Source organism: Phallusia mammillata, chromosome 7 (genome assembly GCF_965637545.1).
Source record: "Phallusia mammillata chromosome 7, kaPhaMamm4.hap1.1, whole genome shotgun sequence".
Taxonomy (NCBI): domain Eukaryota; kingdom Metazoa; phylum Chordata; class Ascidiacea; order Phlebobranchia; family Ascidiidae; genus Phallusia; species Phallusia mammillata.
In genome coordinates this window covers 3,601,413-3,620,489 of record NC_137258.1, presented here as the reverse complement: position 1 = coordinate 3,620,489, position 19,077 = coordinate 3,601,413, and the positions used below count along the sequence as shown (strand labels likewise).

At 36.9% G+C, this 19,077-nt stretch overlaps 1 protein-coding gene across 2 annotated transcripts; it reads right to left on the bottom strand.

Annotated features, from left to right (window-relative positions):
* Positions 1–1,542: 1,542 nt before the first annotated feature.
* LOC145237241 (sodium- and chloride-dependent GABA transporter 3-like) lies at positions 1,543–15,541 on the bottom strand. 2 transcript variants are annotated; one of them, XM_080100038.1, is made up of 17 exons: positions 14,893–15,541; positions 14,684–14,832; positions 14,443–14,549; positions 14,060–14,190; positions 13,875–14,001; positions 13,679–13,808; positions 11,400–11,535; positions 10,037–10,171; positions 9,757–9,860; positions 9,313–9,437; positions 9,093–9,205; positions 8,591–8,719; positions 8,323–8,526; positions 7,410–7,577; positions 3,906–7,319; positions 3,167–3,295; positions 1,543–3,102 (listed from the first exon to the last, which is right to left on the bottom strand). In XM_080100038.1, the coding sequence occupies exons 2-15, from the start codon at positions 14,770–14,772 to the stop codon at positions 7,239–7,241; spliced, it is 1,779 nt and encodes a 592-aa protein (XP_079956164.1). In that variant the 5' UTR covers positions 14,773–14,832; positions 14,893–15,541; the 3' UTR covers positions 1,543–3,102; positions 3,167–3,295; positions 3,906–7,238. The 2 variants fall into 2 exon arrangements, with proteins under 2 accessions (XP_079956164.1, XP_079956165.1); XM_080100039.1 differs by having other exon boundaries at positions 14,684–14,810.
* Between the last annotated feature and the right edge of the window lie 3,536 nt (positions 15,542–19,077).

The following is a 19,077-nucleotide window of genomic DNA, read 5'->3' as shown; positions in this document are numbered from 1 at the left end:
GTCGTTTTGTTGTATGAAACCACCGTAACGTAATTTTTGTAACGATTTAAAAACACAATGTAGTCCCTTCACGAATTTATTGATCGATGTATTATTGTCCTTGAACATGACAGGTTCCAAAACCTATGTAAAACTATGAATAACCTGATAATAAGTAAGTTACGCGCAGGATGCGATTCTATGGGGATGTTTTGTAGGAAATTAAAATCAAGCTTTTTAGTGCCAAAAGTTGCTGCAAGCCAAGCAATTAATTACCACGATTTTAGGCATGTGCTTAACAGAAATCTGCAATGGGTTAATTGTTGCCAAAAACAATTTTCGTTCAATGAAAACGACTTGAACGATGTGTGTAAGATACGACTTAGCAATTAGCAGGGCCAAGAATGTCCAACTACACAAGTATTGGCAAGGTGCAATATGTGACCCTTTTTGCTACCATTCGGTCGATACTTAAATAAACGTTTACCTCAAGGAATGCATTGAATATTATTGTTGTGTAAGTCCAACCTGGCTTTTAGTAAAATACGGGTTTTAGCTGTTTTTAATCAAACACTGTAGATCCATAATCCACTAGTAGATACAGTATATTTAGTCATGGTCCACAAACTGCGCCAGTCATTTATTTACCTTCGATTTTGGTGTTGATAATAATTGTCCAGTGCAAATTTTTTGGTGTGTGTTCTTTCACCGTGCAAAATTCACTCAAGTAACGGTACATAATCAAACGATGATCCGGCAGCGCCTGGCTATTGCTGGCCCACAAGAAGGCCGTTAAGTACTTGTTTTTGTTAACAGAAGTACCGGTGTTCAACCAAAAACCGCAGTTTAGTTGGGACGCTCGAGAATGTTTACTCGACGGGCTATTTGTGCACAATTTGATCGAAACTAATCGATTTATTGATCTCAGTTGATGCCCTAATTTTAGCAGAACCAAATTAGTAAACTTGTGGTATTGGAAAAACTCCTTTAAAATGCCACTCCATGACATTTGCTACAGTAAGTTTCAAAAATAATAAATATAGTAATTTTTGAAACACTCAAGGTCTATTGCTCTGCCCCTATTTTTACGTTTGAAAATAATAGTTCATTTATCGACCTTTTTCGTTTTCGTGGACAGCATTAATAGCGGTAAGTTATTCGGATACATAAGATAGTATTAATGCCATCTTACAAATTTCGTGTCACCTTAACATTAAAAAGCGTTAATAACCAAGCTTTACTTCAACAAACGGACAAGATAGTACAATGAAAAAGTTAGCCGTTGTCCTGCATAGACCAGTTGCCATGTTTTCTACAAATAAATTATGACATGTAAAGCACTACAGCTGCCAAAACATGTCTGGACTTTGCTGACAAGTCATGACAGAACTTAGATCAGAGATTTGCATTCAAATGTGGCCACTAATAACTGTAGGATTGCTTAGATAGGCAAGCAACTTTTCCCAACATTGTTTTTAATGCCTTGTAGTTTTTTACACAAAATTTGGTATTCCTTTGCAATATCGCTCTTTTCTGGTGCTTTTTACAAGACAACTTTGCAAGTGTATAAATGTGCTGCATTTATGTCACTAAATAAAAAAAAACAGTACCAGTACGATTAAGTACATGCAACGCAAAAGCACATACACAGATTGAGACAAATCTGGCTGCGCTAGCCTATACTGCAATGCCGTGTCACCAATAATTGGACATCATAGGTCAAAACGGTATGTAGTGTTTGCAGATTACGGAGTTTGACAGGAAACATTTTCCAGCAATGCAACACTTGCCAAAAAAAAATAGCAATTGAACAAAATCAGCACATTACTGATAAAACACTAAAAGTTATCAACACTGGCCATGAAAAATGTCATGAAGAGTTTAAAGGGATCACAGCTATGGTATTGGAACTACATAAAACATAACTTCATTGCATGAAACACACTAAAAGCAGCTTTAAAGGAAATGCTAACAAATGCTAAGCAGCTAACACAGTTTGCTTTACACAGTATTATGGCCCCTGCATGATATAAGCATTACAGCTTTTTCAAAGCAGGAGAAACATGGCAAATTGGCACTGGTAATTACTAAATTGACTTTGTGAAGAAGTAACTATATAAAATATAACAGGTGCTTAATGTACTTAAATTGTAAGTAATGTGGCCTGGGTAGTTCCAATGCCACAGTCAAGACAGTAGTGTTATATCATTGTTTGCTTTAAATCATTTACAACACCTGTGTAAAGTGCGACAACAGTTACTGATTAAATTCAAGACGCAACTTAACAATCCCAGGCAACCTATAAATTGTACTCATCTGCATATAATATAACAAATTAAAGTACAGTAACAAGGGTAAAAACTAAAAAGGTTTTAATGTCATTGCTGACAGTAGGTAATTCTTGACATGTTATCAAACTTAAAAAAGTGTTTGCCAGTTAAACAAGGTAACATTTATAAATATTAACAAATGTGACTTTTGGTATTATTAAAACAATGTGTTATTACCTGGCTTGAGTCTAGTTTTCTAGACACTGCATAGCACACAAAAATCAATAAATGCCAATTAGGCCACACAGCTGGATGAAGGCCAGTTAAATACTAGGCTTTTGAATATGTTTTGTTATAAGAAAAACTAGATCCGTCTAATGGAATGCAGGAATGATTGTGATTAGGAATGCGAATGTCCAAATGTGCCGAAAGGGCATACTGCCGACAACTAATATTCTACTGAACATTTTCCCATTTAAATACAAACCCAGTACAAAAAATGAATGTCTTAGCCTTGAGCCACACAATATTATATGATGGAAAAAACCTAATAAACTTTAGGTTATATATATTTAAATAAACGAGTATTGACAGACAAAAGATGCACATTACAACAAGGTGCATAATTAAAAACCACAAACAATGGTCAGAAAGCACAAATGTGCAAAAGTTTAAGAAACAATGCTTGTCCAAACTTGGTCATGAAGAAGTTAGGTCATCACAGTGCAGTGGAACATTTATTGAAAGGTTCATTCTATTCGGAATTTGTGCAGAAAAATTGATTGCAAGTACAGATGTTGTCAGCCCTTAGCTTTATTGTTTTGTGATGTGGATGGATCATTACTAGTTGAATCTAAAGAAAAAAGTTAAACTCATTGCAAATACAAAAACCCCGAAAATAAAACTACATGACCTACCATCCTTTGTTGACATTTTTTGCAGTTTTTCGGAAAGCAATTTGGTTGATAATGCATCCTCTAATACAATTTCTGATACTGCATGCCTTCTACCACTTCTGCTGCTTTTTGTGAAGTCTTTTAAAAGGTCTATCAACCAAATAATAATCAATCAAACATTGAAATTTACCACTTGGCAGATACATATAGATTACTGACATAATAAGGTCTAAGAAAAGTTTTTGGTGAGTGATAGTGAAGCATAATTTTTACATTTTTGGTGCATTTTATAACATAGGGATGTGCATTTTTAAGGTTAATAATGGTGTTCGAAATGTGGTATGGTTAAAAGCCTTTGGCATATCCATAAACCAAAAAAAACTTTTAGCAATTTGATGAAGTGATACATTTGTATAGCTGGTCCTGATGCGATGCTCGTGTTTTGCATTTCATATCACCAAACTCAGCTATCTAACAATAATTATAATCTAATCCTAAAATTTATTTAAAGATAACCTATACATAAATCATCAATCAGTACTGTATATACATGATTAAACAAAAGTACCAGAAATAGGTCTTTTTTTAAGTGATAACACTAGCATTTTTTTAAGTGATAACATTAGCAATACTTTCGACTGGTTGTAAGACTTGGTGTCAACTTTATGTTCAAACGATTTAGTCATAAATGCCTCAACCCACACTGCTGAAACTACACACTGCATGATCACAAGCAATAAACTAAACAGAAAAACATTACCTGCTTGATCTTGCTCTACTTTTGATGCCATTATGAAGAGTAGATTAGAACTTGTGCAGTAGTAAATTTGCAGTAATTTTAGTCACAAAATTTTGATACATATGGCATTCTACACTTAGCATTACCAGCCTTAATGGAACCATTTACAAAGGTTAGTTTTTTTCTGTTTGTCTAATAATTTAATACACTAAATTACAACTTGTGTGTTATTAAATACTTTACCGAAAATTGGCGCAAGGTGTATATAACACAAAGAAATACCATAGAAAAATAACAGCTACAAAATGATTGGTTTAGTTTTCAAGAAAAGTTTGACATGACCAGTGTTTTCAAATGATACTATTCACTTCCCCACTAAACTGAATATAATCCTTGAAACCTACCAATAAAGCATATAAAATGTTGACAGTTAGGGAATTTAGGGTCAGGGTAAAGGTTAGTAATAACAATAATATTATAATTCAATCTCAGATACCTATTTTGGGGCTAGTATCGTTACATACATTAACATGAAATACAATGCGGTGTTTAGTACCAGACCTAACGCATGTGAGAAAATTCGCCCAAAATGGGGGCCTGGGAATAAAATGTAATATTATTGTTGTTACAAACCCTCAGCCTAACCAAGTGTTTCTCAACCTGTGGTACGCAGACCATCAGTGGTACGCTGGAGCTTTTCAGGTGGTACACAAGTAGCTTTATGCCAGAAATTCAAATCAGGTCATGAAATGCAACTTAAATGACCCATATATCACCCTTGGTTTGGGGTAAAACTCGTGTCTGAGGCATTCTTTTGAAATTGCAATCCTTGCCTGTTTCAGAAATCTACTAGACTAGTCAAGAAAAAGGGGCCTATTTCTTGGTCTACCTATTCAAACAGGGTGTAGGTGGTAGGCATATAAAAAAGTTGTCAGGAGGTATGTAATCAGTATAGGGTTGAGAACCATTGCCCTAAACCTAATAGCCGTAAATGTGTCAACAGTGGGATCCTCAACCTAATTAAGGTACTAAAGAGTTATTTTTGCTAGGAAAAGAAATGGAACCGCAAGTTTTAAACAAGCAAACCACCACTCCTTAAAATATTATTTACTACTTATAAACATGCAGTGTTAACATGCACTTAACAAAGGACTACTGTACGTCCTCTTTGTGGAGGACATAGGTCACAACTCACATGTCCTCTATTTTTACAAAAAAAACAAGTTGTCCTCCGAGGACAATAAAAACTGCTCAAATTTCCTCCTTATTCAATTTTTCAATTTACTTAACTTTGATGTGACAGTTATACCTTTAAAAAACAGCCAAAACTACATCTCCAGCCCATTAGGCTTATTTCTTTAAAAGATATATCTTTGATAGAAATATGGCTGGATTTCACATATCAATTTTGTGAAATTAAAACCTTAGTTTAGCACGATAAACGCTAAACTTCATCTTAACTTTTCTGTATCAATTGAAAGCAAAAAAACATCTAATATCCTTTGTTTCTGTTTTTTGGGGTCCCAAAGGAAGTTTTTTATGTTTTTTTGATAATGCGTCCTCCTTTTTGTACCATCCTGTGGTATTAATTCTTTTTTACAAACGTAACGACCTAATTATTATTATTATTATTTTTTTTTAATTAAAAAGTAATTTCAAACGAACTTTCCTTGCGTAACACCAGAACACTGGTCACTTCGTCTTTTCAAAACCCTCTGCTTTTTTCCTTGCTCAGTCACACGTGACGTTTATATAGTAAAGTCCCAAAACCGAGACGCAATATTATTTCAAAATATTTTGACTTTAATTTCAGCAATAAAGTGCCCTTAATATTATTAGTGAGAGAAAAATATCAAGCATGTAAACTTTTGAAGAAAAATGATACCCCATGTTGAGCGTCAGATAAAAAAATTTCCTTACAACAAAATAGCCAAATATAAAATATGCGCGGTTTTGGCAAAACGAATCCTGGTCATTAAGTGAAATGGCTAAATTTCGACTTAGACGCAGTGTTTTTTGCACGAAACAGCATACGGATGTGGGGCAAGCAAAGTGCAGCATGTGGCAACGACTGGATATCTTTAGATAGGCTACCAGTATCGAATCAAGTCAATGATATGCGACACTATCATACACAATGGTAACATGGATTCGTTAATTCTCAGGTCTGCGGGAATATTCATCTTTAGTGTTACTAAGAGCACAGTGTTTAAGTTTTTTTTAAACACAAACATACAAACTTACTCGATTCAAATCAAAGGGGAATCATTCACGTATTTCATGAAAGGTGGCTTGACCCAAGTAACTTTTGAAACCCAAATAGAGAAATAAGAGCTTTTATTCCTTGGATTGACTAAAAGTTTAGCCTACCCCTAGAACAGAGGTGGCCAACCGGTCAAAGCCTAAGAGCCATATTTTTTATTGTGTTACCACAATGAGCCACATTATACAAATAAGCACATTTGTTAAATGGCTCGTCCCTTCCTCACACACAGAGACCTGTGCTTAGCCAGATCTATTCTAAATGTCGCACACCAACATAATAATGACACAATTTGACTTGTACAGACCACGGGCCAGTCATTTTCAACAATAAATGGTCCGTGCAAACACTGTCTCTCACACAAAACCCTCATTTCAACGAATATATCAAAGAAAAACAGATGAATTAAAATCCCCATTTTTTCTCATTCTATAAATAACGTGCGGTGAGATTCATTTCTGGTGTAATCTTTTTTCTCTGCCAATTTGAAGGCTAACTTGACAAAAATTGTTTATTTAAAAGATTTTCCCTGCTGAAAAAACTTGCGGTATTTTCATCTAACGCGCACGGGCCCCAAACACCTAACGCGCATGTGTCCCAAGTGCAAAGTGGTGAAACTAAATACATTGCGACGTCATTAATGCATTCACCACCAACAATCGCTTAATTCAAACCCAAGACAAACTGCCGATAAAATATAAATCGTCATAACCCGAAAAACAACGGATTGAAGCATTACTAACTCAAATATACACAATGGCCCCAAATTTCGATAACAACTTAAGAGCCGCATAAAACCAGGCGAAGAGCCGCATGCGGCTCGCGAGCCGCGGTTTGGCCACCCCTGCCCTAGAAGGTTTTGACCATTTCATCCTTTAGATTAAATGTTTTCTTTTCCCAACTATATGACTCATTTCCACAGTTAAATTGGACAGACTAACCTATCCTCCTTCAATTATGCTCGTGTGTTAACACTAAGGTCAGAAGTGCATGGCTTCACAGAACCAAATTCGAATCAACAACTGTTCCACAGTCAGCGCAAGCGAAAAAAATAAGCATTAAGTTGTTTGTGTCGAAGTTGTCCTCAACTGCTATGTTTGGCCGTTTCCTTGCAACTTTGCTTTGATTTCAGGCGACGAAATTCCGTATGGCGCAATAGACTTCAATACTCTCTGCAAAAAAGTATTTGAATAACCGAAATTTAATTTTGGTGGTAAAAAAAACTATCAAGAGTTGGTGATAAAAAATATCAAAAGGCTTACCTCTTTGAAAGTGCCCGTGTGCTTTTGGACTTCATAGATCGCGTAAATGGGAACGCACAAAAATGATGACATGCACATTAGCCATCCAACCCCGTTCGCCCAATCTGGGTAAACGTAACCTCCGATTTCAAGGGGCTTGTACATGACAATATAGAATATCAGCACACCCTAAATAAAAAATCAGTAGGCTATTATGTGTTAAAACGACATTTTGATCGCCAAACAAAGGTATTTTTCAAATTTTTCCAGATCAGTTCTGGTGTTCAAAATATGATGAAAGAATTAGGCCTAATTTCATTTCATCCAATTACTGTTTCATATTTTTTAAATAGTTAACGTGTAAACAGCAAATATTTTGCTTTATCGATTCAAATTTGGTCTGTTTCGTGCAAAAACTCATCGACTGTAGCTCATGCGTTAGTAGAAAATCAAAAAAATGGCGGATTATAGTTGCAACTTATATTGACACAATGACATGATTTGGTCACTAATGATTGATGTTCATTTGACTTGGACTTCGGCATAAAGGCTTTTTTTGCAACCTATAGTGTTTTAGATTTTAAGCGTTAAAAAATTCCTTCAAAATCCCCAACACTATAGCCTATGTTGAAATGTAGAAGGTATCACCACCCTGAACAGTGGCATGGACAGACTTTTTGTAGGAAGATTAACAGTTTGTGACTACTATAGTTGGTTTGTACATGTCCTCAAGGTACAGCTCCACTTTTTGGGCGGTCATTGTAATGCTGCACACATCTAAAACAGGTTTAACATTCACAAATTACTTTGGCAGTGTTTTTCAACATTAAGTCTCAAGCCTAATATGTGCCCATGAAATACGAAAAAAGATCGCCAACCCAAAAAATGGTCGAGAAACACTTTTCAAGTCGAATATACTATTCATTATTCGTACCAGAAGAAGTGCAGGTGTAATGAATCGCCAACAGAACTTAATGTAGACTGAAGGGTAATAGCCAATCATTTCTTTGATATTGTCGTACGCCTTATCAGCACCGTATATCCAGCCGACACCGATTGACTCCAACAATGCAACAGACAACAAGGCAATTCCACTCACAGCAAAGTTGTTGAACAATTCGAATATATAGACCCCAGCCTGCAAAAATAGGTGTATTTGAAAAAGGGCATTAACGACGACCACACCCCCTGGACACACCCACCTCAGTGACGTAGAGTAGCCCGAAAAGAAACTGGGCAAAACAGACAGCGGCGGAAAAGGACTTCGTGTATTTTCGCAAAACTTTCCATTGGTCGTAGAAGATTGAAAAAAGGCCCTCAATGCAGGCGAACTGATAAAAAGAAAACTGTATTGACACACCTTTGCCACGCCACTTGACCATCAAAATCCGGCTTTAAATATGTCTGTTTACTGTTGTTTAAAGAGAACGGCCCAAAGTAGTGTAAGGTACATCATTTTCCAGGTTTTATTAAAGCCGGTTTGACCGCATGTTGGTTCTATTGTACAAACTACACAAAACAAACTATCATCATTTGCACTCCGACGGTGGCTCTAACGAATTTGATTTTTAAGGAAAGAAAAAAATAGGCATAACTGGTTTAAAAATTCTACTTTTTTATATTCAAATGCTGAATTTCGTTAATCAAACCAAGGTTTAGCCTCAAAACTACATTACCATATCAACATGCATTTTGTCATGTTACCTCGCTGTCAATTGCAATAAGGATAAGCATAAAAAAGAATAACGAATTCCATAGTTGCGGCAAAGGAAGCATGGACAGACCGGTCGGATATGTCAGAAATGCAAGACCTGGACCTAGAGACAAAATTTAAGGGATGAAACTATAACTCCTAGACGAAGCGTAAGTATTGAAATAAAGCAAACTTGAACGTCATAAAACCTTTGTTTATGTTCAAACTTACCGGAAGCAACAACATCAGAAACATTTTTTCGCATCACATACGCCATGTTGCCAAGCACAGAAAAAACAGCAAAGCCCGCTACAAATGACGTCAACGAACACGTCACCGAGAGGAAAATCACGTGTCTGCGAAAGACGAAGGTTTGAATATCGCAAATCGATTGTAATCAAAATGTTAGTTATTTAATTGTGATGCTACAGACAAAAAATGGTTTCGATATTAAACACTTAATGCACTGAATAGTAATTTTGCTGTATTTCGCTATTTTATTAGACAGATAACAAGTTTGAAATAGATTTTAATCAAAGTTCTCAACATTTGTGCTTTTAGGGCCATATCCTTCACAAAAATCTTTGTACTTAAGTAAAACACCGGCAATAAGTCAACGAACAAATCCTGGTATGACAGCAAAGCAATAAAAACAGGCACAAACAAATACAGTACCTGTAACAGTCCATATGAAAGTGGTTGTAGCTACCGAAGGCCACCATAACAGCAAAACAAATTGCATAGGAATAACACACTTGACTGCAAGCCTGAACCCAAACCTAGAAAGACAGATAATCGAGAGTGACGTAATGCACGATGACGTCAAACAGCCTACGTGACGTGGTCACGAAAACCTAATCGATCCAGACAATCGTCGTTTTGTTACGAGTCAATGGTGACACGGTTAAGCTATACAAGCACATATGTGGTACGACAAATAATAATTGAAACGTACATTGGGTTCTAGAAGCTTGGTCATATTCGGCTTGAGATAAAAATGGATGCCTCCAAGAGCGCCGTCTAGCGTACATCCTCGCACTAAAAGCACCAGTAGGATGATGTACGGGAATGTAGCAGTGAAGTAGACGACCTAAAAAGGAAAATAATTATTACTAAAACTGCACTGTTGGTATTAACCATGTTAAAAAATTGAGATGCATAGTTCAACATTTTGTTATGCAACTAGCTTTTTTTCATGTAGCTAGTAAACAACGTAACAACAAACGTGTTTTGTTTTGTTGCAATGTAATGCGATACTGCTTTAAATCAGATATTTGGGGTTTCAACGTTGGTTCCACGAACCTTCAAAAGGTTAACGGCTATAGGTTAATGGAAAAGGTCAAGAGTTAATGCTACCATTAACATGTGGTTGGTTTTATGGTGAAATTCTTAGTAATGGCCCGGAAAAGTTATGGTTTGGGGGGAATAAAACGTGCCATGCATCAAGCCCAAGAAAAGGCACGACTTGAATCAGGTTACAACTAAAAAGTGTTGGGACAAATCATAAGGATATGATATTTGTGTATTTTTGCCTAGCGTTTCGAATTTTTACTACAAAACATAACTCTTAGAGTTCAAAGTGGTTGAATGGTCTTAACAACGTAGCATGACACCATAATGGCACGCTAAACCACCCCCATATCGCTTTAAACGGCAATCTAAATTTCGTTTCAGTTAATCTATGGTTTAACTTTTGAATGCCATTTCTAATTTTACACAATGGTCCATATGTTGTTATTTGCGGATTAACGACAACATTGCACAGTCTACATAGGGCTGTTTTTAGAGAAAGGTTTCAACATTTTTAAATAATCATGCTTTTTGCCTGATATTTTTTGGGAATGGATAAATTTAGGCTGGAAACACATGTTGCAGTGCTTTTGTTTATTCTCTGTTTCATAAAATTTTTGTCACCAATGTGTCCAATTAAATTGTTGATTATTTTAAAGTGCGTCAAAAATTGTTTGATCAATTTTCAAATAATGAAAATTTTCACATAATCAAATAATTATTTGTTTGATAACAGCCCTAGTCATATATTCGTTTCAAAATGATGGATTATATTCAGCATCCGGTGTTATCCAAACCGAACGGAAAGGAATATAGACACTCTACCATCCCGTTTTTCATGAAAAGAACTAATAAATTAATTTTCCAGAAATAAAAACGGAAAACAACGCTCTGTCATTTGTGACAGGAAAACAGCTTTGACAGGCGCCACCACATTCGCGCCATATGTACGAATTTTCATTACAACTTTGTGATTTTGAATTTGAAGACTAATAACATCTTGACATTTTAGACAACCAAACGCTCACCTTTCCAGACCATTTCACGCCTTTAAAAACGCAAAAATACACGATTATCCAAGCTGCTGCAAGACACAGCACCATGGGCCAGTTGTTCAATGAACCCAATTCATGCAAACCGGCTGATTTTCGCAGAACATATTTGCTAAAACAAAAAAAAATGTGTTAACCGTGAAAAGGTCTTATTTATACTTCTTGGTACTAAAGTTTTCGTGTTTTCAGGTCTCCAAAGTTCTTAAAACTGCCACAATTGTAAACCAGTAAATCACTCCCGCTACAGTGCTATAGTGTAGCCGTAAGGTTTAGTCAACGTTTTACACACTTTCACTTATTCGCGACTGCATTTGGCCGATTAAGCTAAAACTGCATTTTGGCCGATTGAGCTTTTCAATAATCAATTAATGCTCTACAAACAACTGTTTAAAACTTCCGCACAGCAAGGCTTGTCCGTAAGGACCAGTAAACCCAAAAACGAATATTTCGGGGTTAAGGGCTGAAAAATGGGTGGATTATGTATTATAGTAAGTAAAGCCTATTTAAAAAAACTACGTTTTGGGGGCCTGTTCAGGAAGATCAAATATGGATCAATAACTAACATATGTGTAAATTTGAATACATTTGAACCCCTCTTTCTTGACCAAACACGTGGAACAAGCCAGCATTAGACAGAAAAAATACGGACACAAAGGGTAAGGGGCTCAAAAAAAAGTCAAATTACAGCTGTTACCAAACCCTCAACAGGAACTCAGTATTAAAAAAAACACTGCTATAAAAAGTGTTAATAAGATATTTAAACATTTTTAGCACTGTATTATTAAATACAACAGTTTAGTTAAGGAGTATTTCGAAACTGTCCATAATACAAAAAAACTTGGGAAATTTAAATCCAATTTGGAAAAGTGTTTAGAACAAAATGGCTATCAACATACACTCAGCTCCTACTCAAAAGATTTTTTTCTACAGCAAATTCAACTTGCTTTGTACCGATAATAGTCATTAGTTACGCTTAAGCTCCTATGTGTATAATCTGTCCACACCGCATGCAAACGTTGTACATGGTAGATAGCAAAACCGCATTGATAGAATTTTCTAACGGCATTCCTCATTGCTTGTTTGGATAACAATTAATGGAAGCAATTTATAGGTCTCCCATGTTTAACATTAAAAGCCGGTGTAATATGTTCTAAACCAGTGGTTCTCAAACTTTTTTGACCGCGACCCAAATCTGAGTTTTATGAACATCTCACGGCCCAAGCCTCAAACATCAAAAAATGTATTTTTTTCTGATATGCATGAAAAAAGACGCTGACGGCCAGTTGTAGTACACAGTACCATGAAACAGTGATTTATTACAAACAAATGATTGATTGATTTTAGCGTGTTTGATTAAATTGAAATTGTTCCTTCATAAATGTTCAATACACGGCTCTTTTCAATGCACGGAATTTTTCATTCAAGAGAGTTCCCCTTGATATTTTATATTCAGTAAAAGGTCTGTGATTCGACTTTTAACTATGCTGTTCGATAACAAAAATTTTGAGGCCACGTCGTCACCGCATAGGTGTCTGCCCATGTCAAAATGGCTGCAGGCTTAACGTGGTCGATTCGTTCGACAACACTGCATAACACACATCGTGGCTTTGCAGCACTATGATCGTTGATAGAAGTGAATCCCAAATCTAAAAATGTTTCCTTGTACGAATGCTTATTCATCCTTAAACGCTTACTGCTACATCTCCAAGTTCGGTTTCGCATGATTAACCTGTCCTAATTATTTCCCGTGCTACGATGTTACAATCGCCATTTGCCTAACCGTAAAGTTGAAAGCCTATTGTCGTCTGTATGTGGTAATGATGAGGTCATTTTACTGTACAACGTGGTGAGGTGACTTTACTTCTACGTTAGGCAAATTTGTTTGTGTTTACTTAATGCAGTAATAGTTCGTTCAGAATTGAATCACCATAGCGCGACCCATGTTTGGGTCGCGACCCATACTTTGAGAACCACTGTTCTAAACAATACAACTTACACAAATAACCACAATAACCGTGTGAAAATGACACTACGGAAGTGACATCGTTGTCAAAAAGGGTCACCGGGTGTCTATGTTTGAAATTGCTACAACTGCACCGCATTTACATTTGTTAGGACAACGCTGTGTCGTTGGAAACTATTCAGATTCACCTTGGTCTAAACATTTAACAATAAATGTACCGTACAGTGCAGTCAATTGTGCTGTGCAGTGCAATGTTAAAGACAAAGCATACTGGTACTGCTTCTGAACTTACTCCCAAAATTCGATAACGGGCAACACGCTTTCGTTCACGGAACTTTCGAATGCACCCATCGTAACGTTTTGTGACGCATTAAACTGAAACTTGTCGTATGGAAGACATGAATTAGTATTCCACCAGTTGTCTGTGGCATAAAATACATCAAAACTAAAAAAAATGGTTATGTCAATCAAAATTGAATTTTGCTTACCACAGTGCATCCATGGTAACACACTGGTCGTTAAAGAATGTACAAAGTAGAATATTGACCACGCCATAACGGTAATGTAATAAACATTGCTGTACAAAACGAGCACTGTGCAGGCAAATCCGACACCCTTAAAAGCATGATTTTTTTTACGTTTACAACACGGAAAATCATACAAATTCAACTACCTTCATGATGGGTGCGATATTCCACATATTTATTGCAGCTTCGCGTGTATATTGGCCCATTGCAACTTCAAGAAACAAAAGTGGAAATCCCCCAAAGATCACGAATACAAGGTAAGGAATCAAAAAAGCCCCTGCAATTGGTAAATTTTTTAGTTAAATGTGCATTATGCCAGTGGTCGGCAACCACCGGTCCGCGGCGCGGTGCCGTGCTCAAGGTTGACATTGAATCAAAGTTGTATTAACTGTAATTAGTTTTCAGTGCCGAACATTTGTGTTTTTTAAAGGCCGGTGCGTGATAGATTTTCAGTTTCAAACCGATCCACTGTGCAAAAAAGGTTGCCGACCTCTGCATTATGTCATATAACAAGAACATTTATTCGTACCTCCGCCGTATGCATATACGATGTACGGAAATCTCCATATGTTTCCGAGGCCTATAACAGCACCGAGATGGGCTAGAAAGGATTGAACGTTGCTTCCCCAAGACTGCCTGTAATTAGAATTTCGTACGCGCACTAATGTGGTAAAAATACATCAGATAGACAAAACACATGACCGGTAAAACGTCGGAAACATATCCCACACATTTTTATCTGTTTTCGTTAAAAAATAGCTTCAACTTACCTTGCCTTTTCTCCCAAAGCGGTGTTGCTCTGCTTTACTTCAACTTTCATTTCCTTATCATTATCCAGCAGGTTTATTGCAACGTCCATCTTGTCTTTGTAGATTACTTCCAATTTGCTACCAGAAACTAACAACCAATAATAAGGCACCTTTACAAAAACAACAGTATTATCTGACACATGTTAAGTCACTACATTATATTACAGTACATCAAAATGAGCTAATTCCTAATTGGCGTGTTTTCCGTGCAAGCTTCTACAAGAGAACGTTCAAGGTACTTCTGGTTTACGCATCAACATTGAATGTCCGTTTAAGGGCTGCAGCTGTGAGGCCTTGTCATTGCACAAGCACGCATGTCATCATTGTTGTTCAAAACAAATCGCTGCTGTACAAAGAACCAAGAAATTAAAGTTGACGCAATGAATTATGTGGCCTGCGCACATCGAATGTTTTTGGGTTGATTTTCGATATTTATCATAAATTTTCAATCGCTACGTTGGCAGTGTTAGCGAGGAGCTAAAACATCGTGCGATGGCTCATTTCGAAGATATGCATGTAGAGATTAAAACATGTAACATCGAAGTGTATGCGGTAAATGATAAGACCACAAAACATCGAACACTTTTGAGTCGATTTTCAAAATTCATCATGTTAGCCATTTGCTAGCACATCGAGCAATGGCTTATGGAATTGTTTCTGTGGATCTATCCAATTCAAGCAACGCACTGGGTGTGGCAAAACCACTAAACATTCCTTAGCAGTCAGTCGATAAAAACACTACATAAGGCCGTTTAGGCGGCACCTTCCTGTTTGTATTGGTTATAGTGGCAATACGGAACCACGCACAAGCACGTGTGTGCTACACAAACTTACAGGTAGCTGTTCACATCAACCATGCTAGTTTGTTTTTCGCGTTGACGACTTCAACGTTTTCTCGCGTTTCTGGCGTTCGTCACGCTGGTTAGTCTACATTTTTTATTACTGATGCACTGTACAGTCTCCTCAACCGAGACGATTGGCCAAGCGTGGTCTAGCATAAGAGAACTTTGGTTGAACAGCTAACAAACACAACGTGTGACACCACCGTGTTTGTTTACATCTGAATCGCCAATCGCAGCGTCAACGGCTAAAAGTTTGGTTATCAAAACCACAACCAATACTACATCTACTACTACTTCAGTTCGGCACACAGTGCACTGTCTGACTACAACAAACTACTTAAATTGCTGATTGGTATCTTGTTACACTTTGTCGCACAACAAACACGCGTTATTTTGCCGTAGGACTACTGTCCTAAATGTACAACCGTGGACTTTGTTCGCGGTTTACCAGAAAATTCGAAAAAGGCAAGCCCTTACTGGCGTGTCATGGGTGGTTCCTTCGAAGCTATGATTATTTGTTTTTCATTCACCGACATCATTGACTGTTGGTTCATTGTGTATCATTAGCTTTGCTCATTGTAGATTACCTTTCAAGAGACAAATGGGAATTTATTCATTTGTTTATGGCCATTCCATACCTTCTAGTTTTTGTCACACCCTATAAATAATCGGTGCAAAGTTTGGTACGCCCTATTCACTTTGCAATTATTGTTCTCCAATTAGGTTGCTGATTGCTTTCTGGTTCTTTACCTACTGAAAAATGCAAACGAACCTTTATTTTGAGCAATACTGCGCATGTGACGCACTATGAAGCCTGACATCGTGCTATCAACCTCAGGATATTGTTTTGTGTAAGCAACAAACGTGATGAATATGTTGGAATACTTAATATGGAGGCTGGACTGAGCAACACCAGTATGGTTCAACGTTTTGGTTTGGCGCTTTTTCCTGTTGAACAATGAAAAGAAACTGTACTTCAATCAGCTGTTTTATCAGGTACCAAACATTTTTACGTTGCGAAATTATGATCTCAGAAGTTTTAATTTGGTGTACATAACAAAGTACAAATACCACTTACCTAAAATAAGGTGAATGTGATGCATTTAACATTACAAAATCACACACCCCCCCGAATCCTGCCTGCATATTTACAACATGTTGTCACATATTTACATATTATAAGTCAGTTGATACATAGCTGCAGTTTATATTAAGCAAACAAAGTTTGAAAAGGTGATGGTTGTCCATTTAAACAGTGATACCAACCTAATCAAGCAAAATTAGTCTTGTGCAGTCATACACTGTGGGAAATAGAAAAGGGTGTTTAATTGGTATTACCACCACTGGAACTTATTCAACATGCCAGTTTGGCCAGTATAGTTTGCTATAAGTTTACCACGTACAAAACCCAGAGTCAGTATGAGAATATTTTAACATGCAACCTAAGCAATTTTTTGTTTATTGAGCTTGTGCAACGGTAATGTCTAGAACAGGGGTCGCCAACCTTTTAGGCGACGCGTGTCAATTTACTTGTTATTTCCATGTGTTAATGACCTCGCGTGCCAACGTTTTTCCAAATAATACTGGTTCGTGCCTACAAATATTAATAATAAAGAGAAAGCAGAGTATTTTGTGCATGTAAGACTGAATTTTAAGACAATGGCATGATAAAAACTATAAACAAGCAGTGCAACAGGTTAAATTTTTACTTTAATATAACACGCAAACCGGAATTGGCGTGCCATGAAAGTGCCAACCTTGGCACGCGTGCCAGGGGTTGCCGACCCCTGGTCTAGAATCTAGACAAGCTCAATAAACAAAAAATTGCTTAGGTTGCATGTTAAAATATTCTCATACTCCCCTGCTCTAGATGGTTGTTAGCTGCGTCAGCTGGTTAGCTGCGTCAGCATTACCTGCAGCTTCGTACTCAAAACGAATGTAAAGTCATTTTACATGTTTGACATTTCACTTACCAAACAATATGAGCTTTTTATGATGATTTGATTACGATATAAAGGTAATTGAAACTTCATAACAGCCAAGTACCGCACAACGTTCTTTTTATTATTTCTCATCACCAAGAACATTGCAAATTTTAAAATAACAAATTGTAAATCAGCACAAAATTTTGCTGTAAAGCAATGCATTTAACGGTTAGTAAAGCAGCTCCGAGCCGACTTCAGCATAAACGTTTTTATCTGTCAAAGCCCTTTGGACATAAATATAGTTTGCAAATAAAATTTAGCCTAATATAAGCTTCAATTTTTCAAGATTCGCAATGGTAAGTAATTCATATGCTTTATGCATGAAATCGCCTGGCAGTGCACCAAAAAACGCATAACACACTTCTAAAACGTCTGCCAGCGTTACTTCAGTGCATGTATCTTAGGTACTGGGAAATCTAGGCCGTTCGCAATATGAAACAGTTAGAATTCTACAAGAATTAAAACTCACAGCAAGCAATATGCGGCTATTTTGCAGCGTTGTGAAAAGGTGTTTATATCAGACTTAGATCAAAGTGGAATTATTAACGTATATCATGATAAGTGGCTTGATGAAATAAGTAACTTTTGAAATCCAAATAGAGAAATAAGAGCTTTTGTTCCTTGGATTGACTAAAAGTTTACCCCTAGTAGGTTTTGACCATTTCATCCATTTGATTAAATGGTTTCTTTTCCTAACTTTTTTAACCATATCACTTGAGCAAGTAAGGTCTATTTCCACATTTAAATTGGATAGACTAACCCAGGGGTGGGGAACCTTTTTATTTATGAAGGCCACCAAACGGTTTATCAATAGTCGTTTAGGCCGCATGGACTATTTCCCAGGCGAAAGACAGTGGTGTTTAAACTTTGTGACGTACAGAATGGTAGTTTTGCAAATCCCTTGTAGAGTTGTAGCACTTACGGCCCAAGCTAAATATAATTCCTCACTACATTTTAATTTTAACTACAATATTCAGGATTTATTTAACCTAGAAACTCGCTTGTTTACAAATATCAATGATCTAAAAGCACCTTGTGGCATCACAGCAGACAAGTTTAAGACATTCGATTATGCGCAAACAATTGTTCTTTTGCAACACAAGTAAGATTGTAGAATCTTGGGCTCTTGGTATAGTAGTATTACGGAAATCGCCAGCATGTAAGACACTATGGGACCGTTTGGCTCTAAATTGAAAACCGCTGCCGTAGAACTAATCAAATAGTAATGTGGAATAAAGATCGAAAAATACGTTTATGTCTTTTCAGCGCCTGGTGCAGTACGTAATATCAACATCCCAAAAAGTATTGTGACATCGAAGGCCGCACTTAGTGCTATGAAAGGCCGCATGCGGCCTTTAGGCCGCAGGTTCCCCACCCCTGGACTAACCTATCCTTTAACCGTACCCTTGTAATAAAACCAAGGTCAGAAGTGCATGGCTTAAACAAAACTGAATCCACAACTCTTCCTCAGCTAGCGCAAGCAAAAAAATAAGCATTAAGTTGTTTGTGTCGAAGTTGTCCTCAACTG

What these genes read in the sequence shown, in the direction of transcription:
- LOC145237241 (XM_080100038.1), bottom strand. Translation starts at nt 14,772, where the DNA reads ATGGACGTTGCAATAAACCTGCTGGATAATGATAAGGAAATGAAAGTT. An exon ending in TTTCATATGGACTGTTACAG is followed by an intron (nt 9,438 to 9,756) that starts GTACTGTATTTG and finishes CGTCTTTCGCAG; the next exon opens with ACACGTGATTTTCCTCTCGG. An exon ending in TTATTGCAATTGACAGCGAG is followed by an intron (nt 8,720 to 9,092) that starts GTAACATGACAA and finishes TCTTTTTATCAG; the next exon opens with TTCGCCTGCATTGAGGGCCT.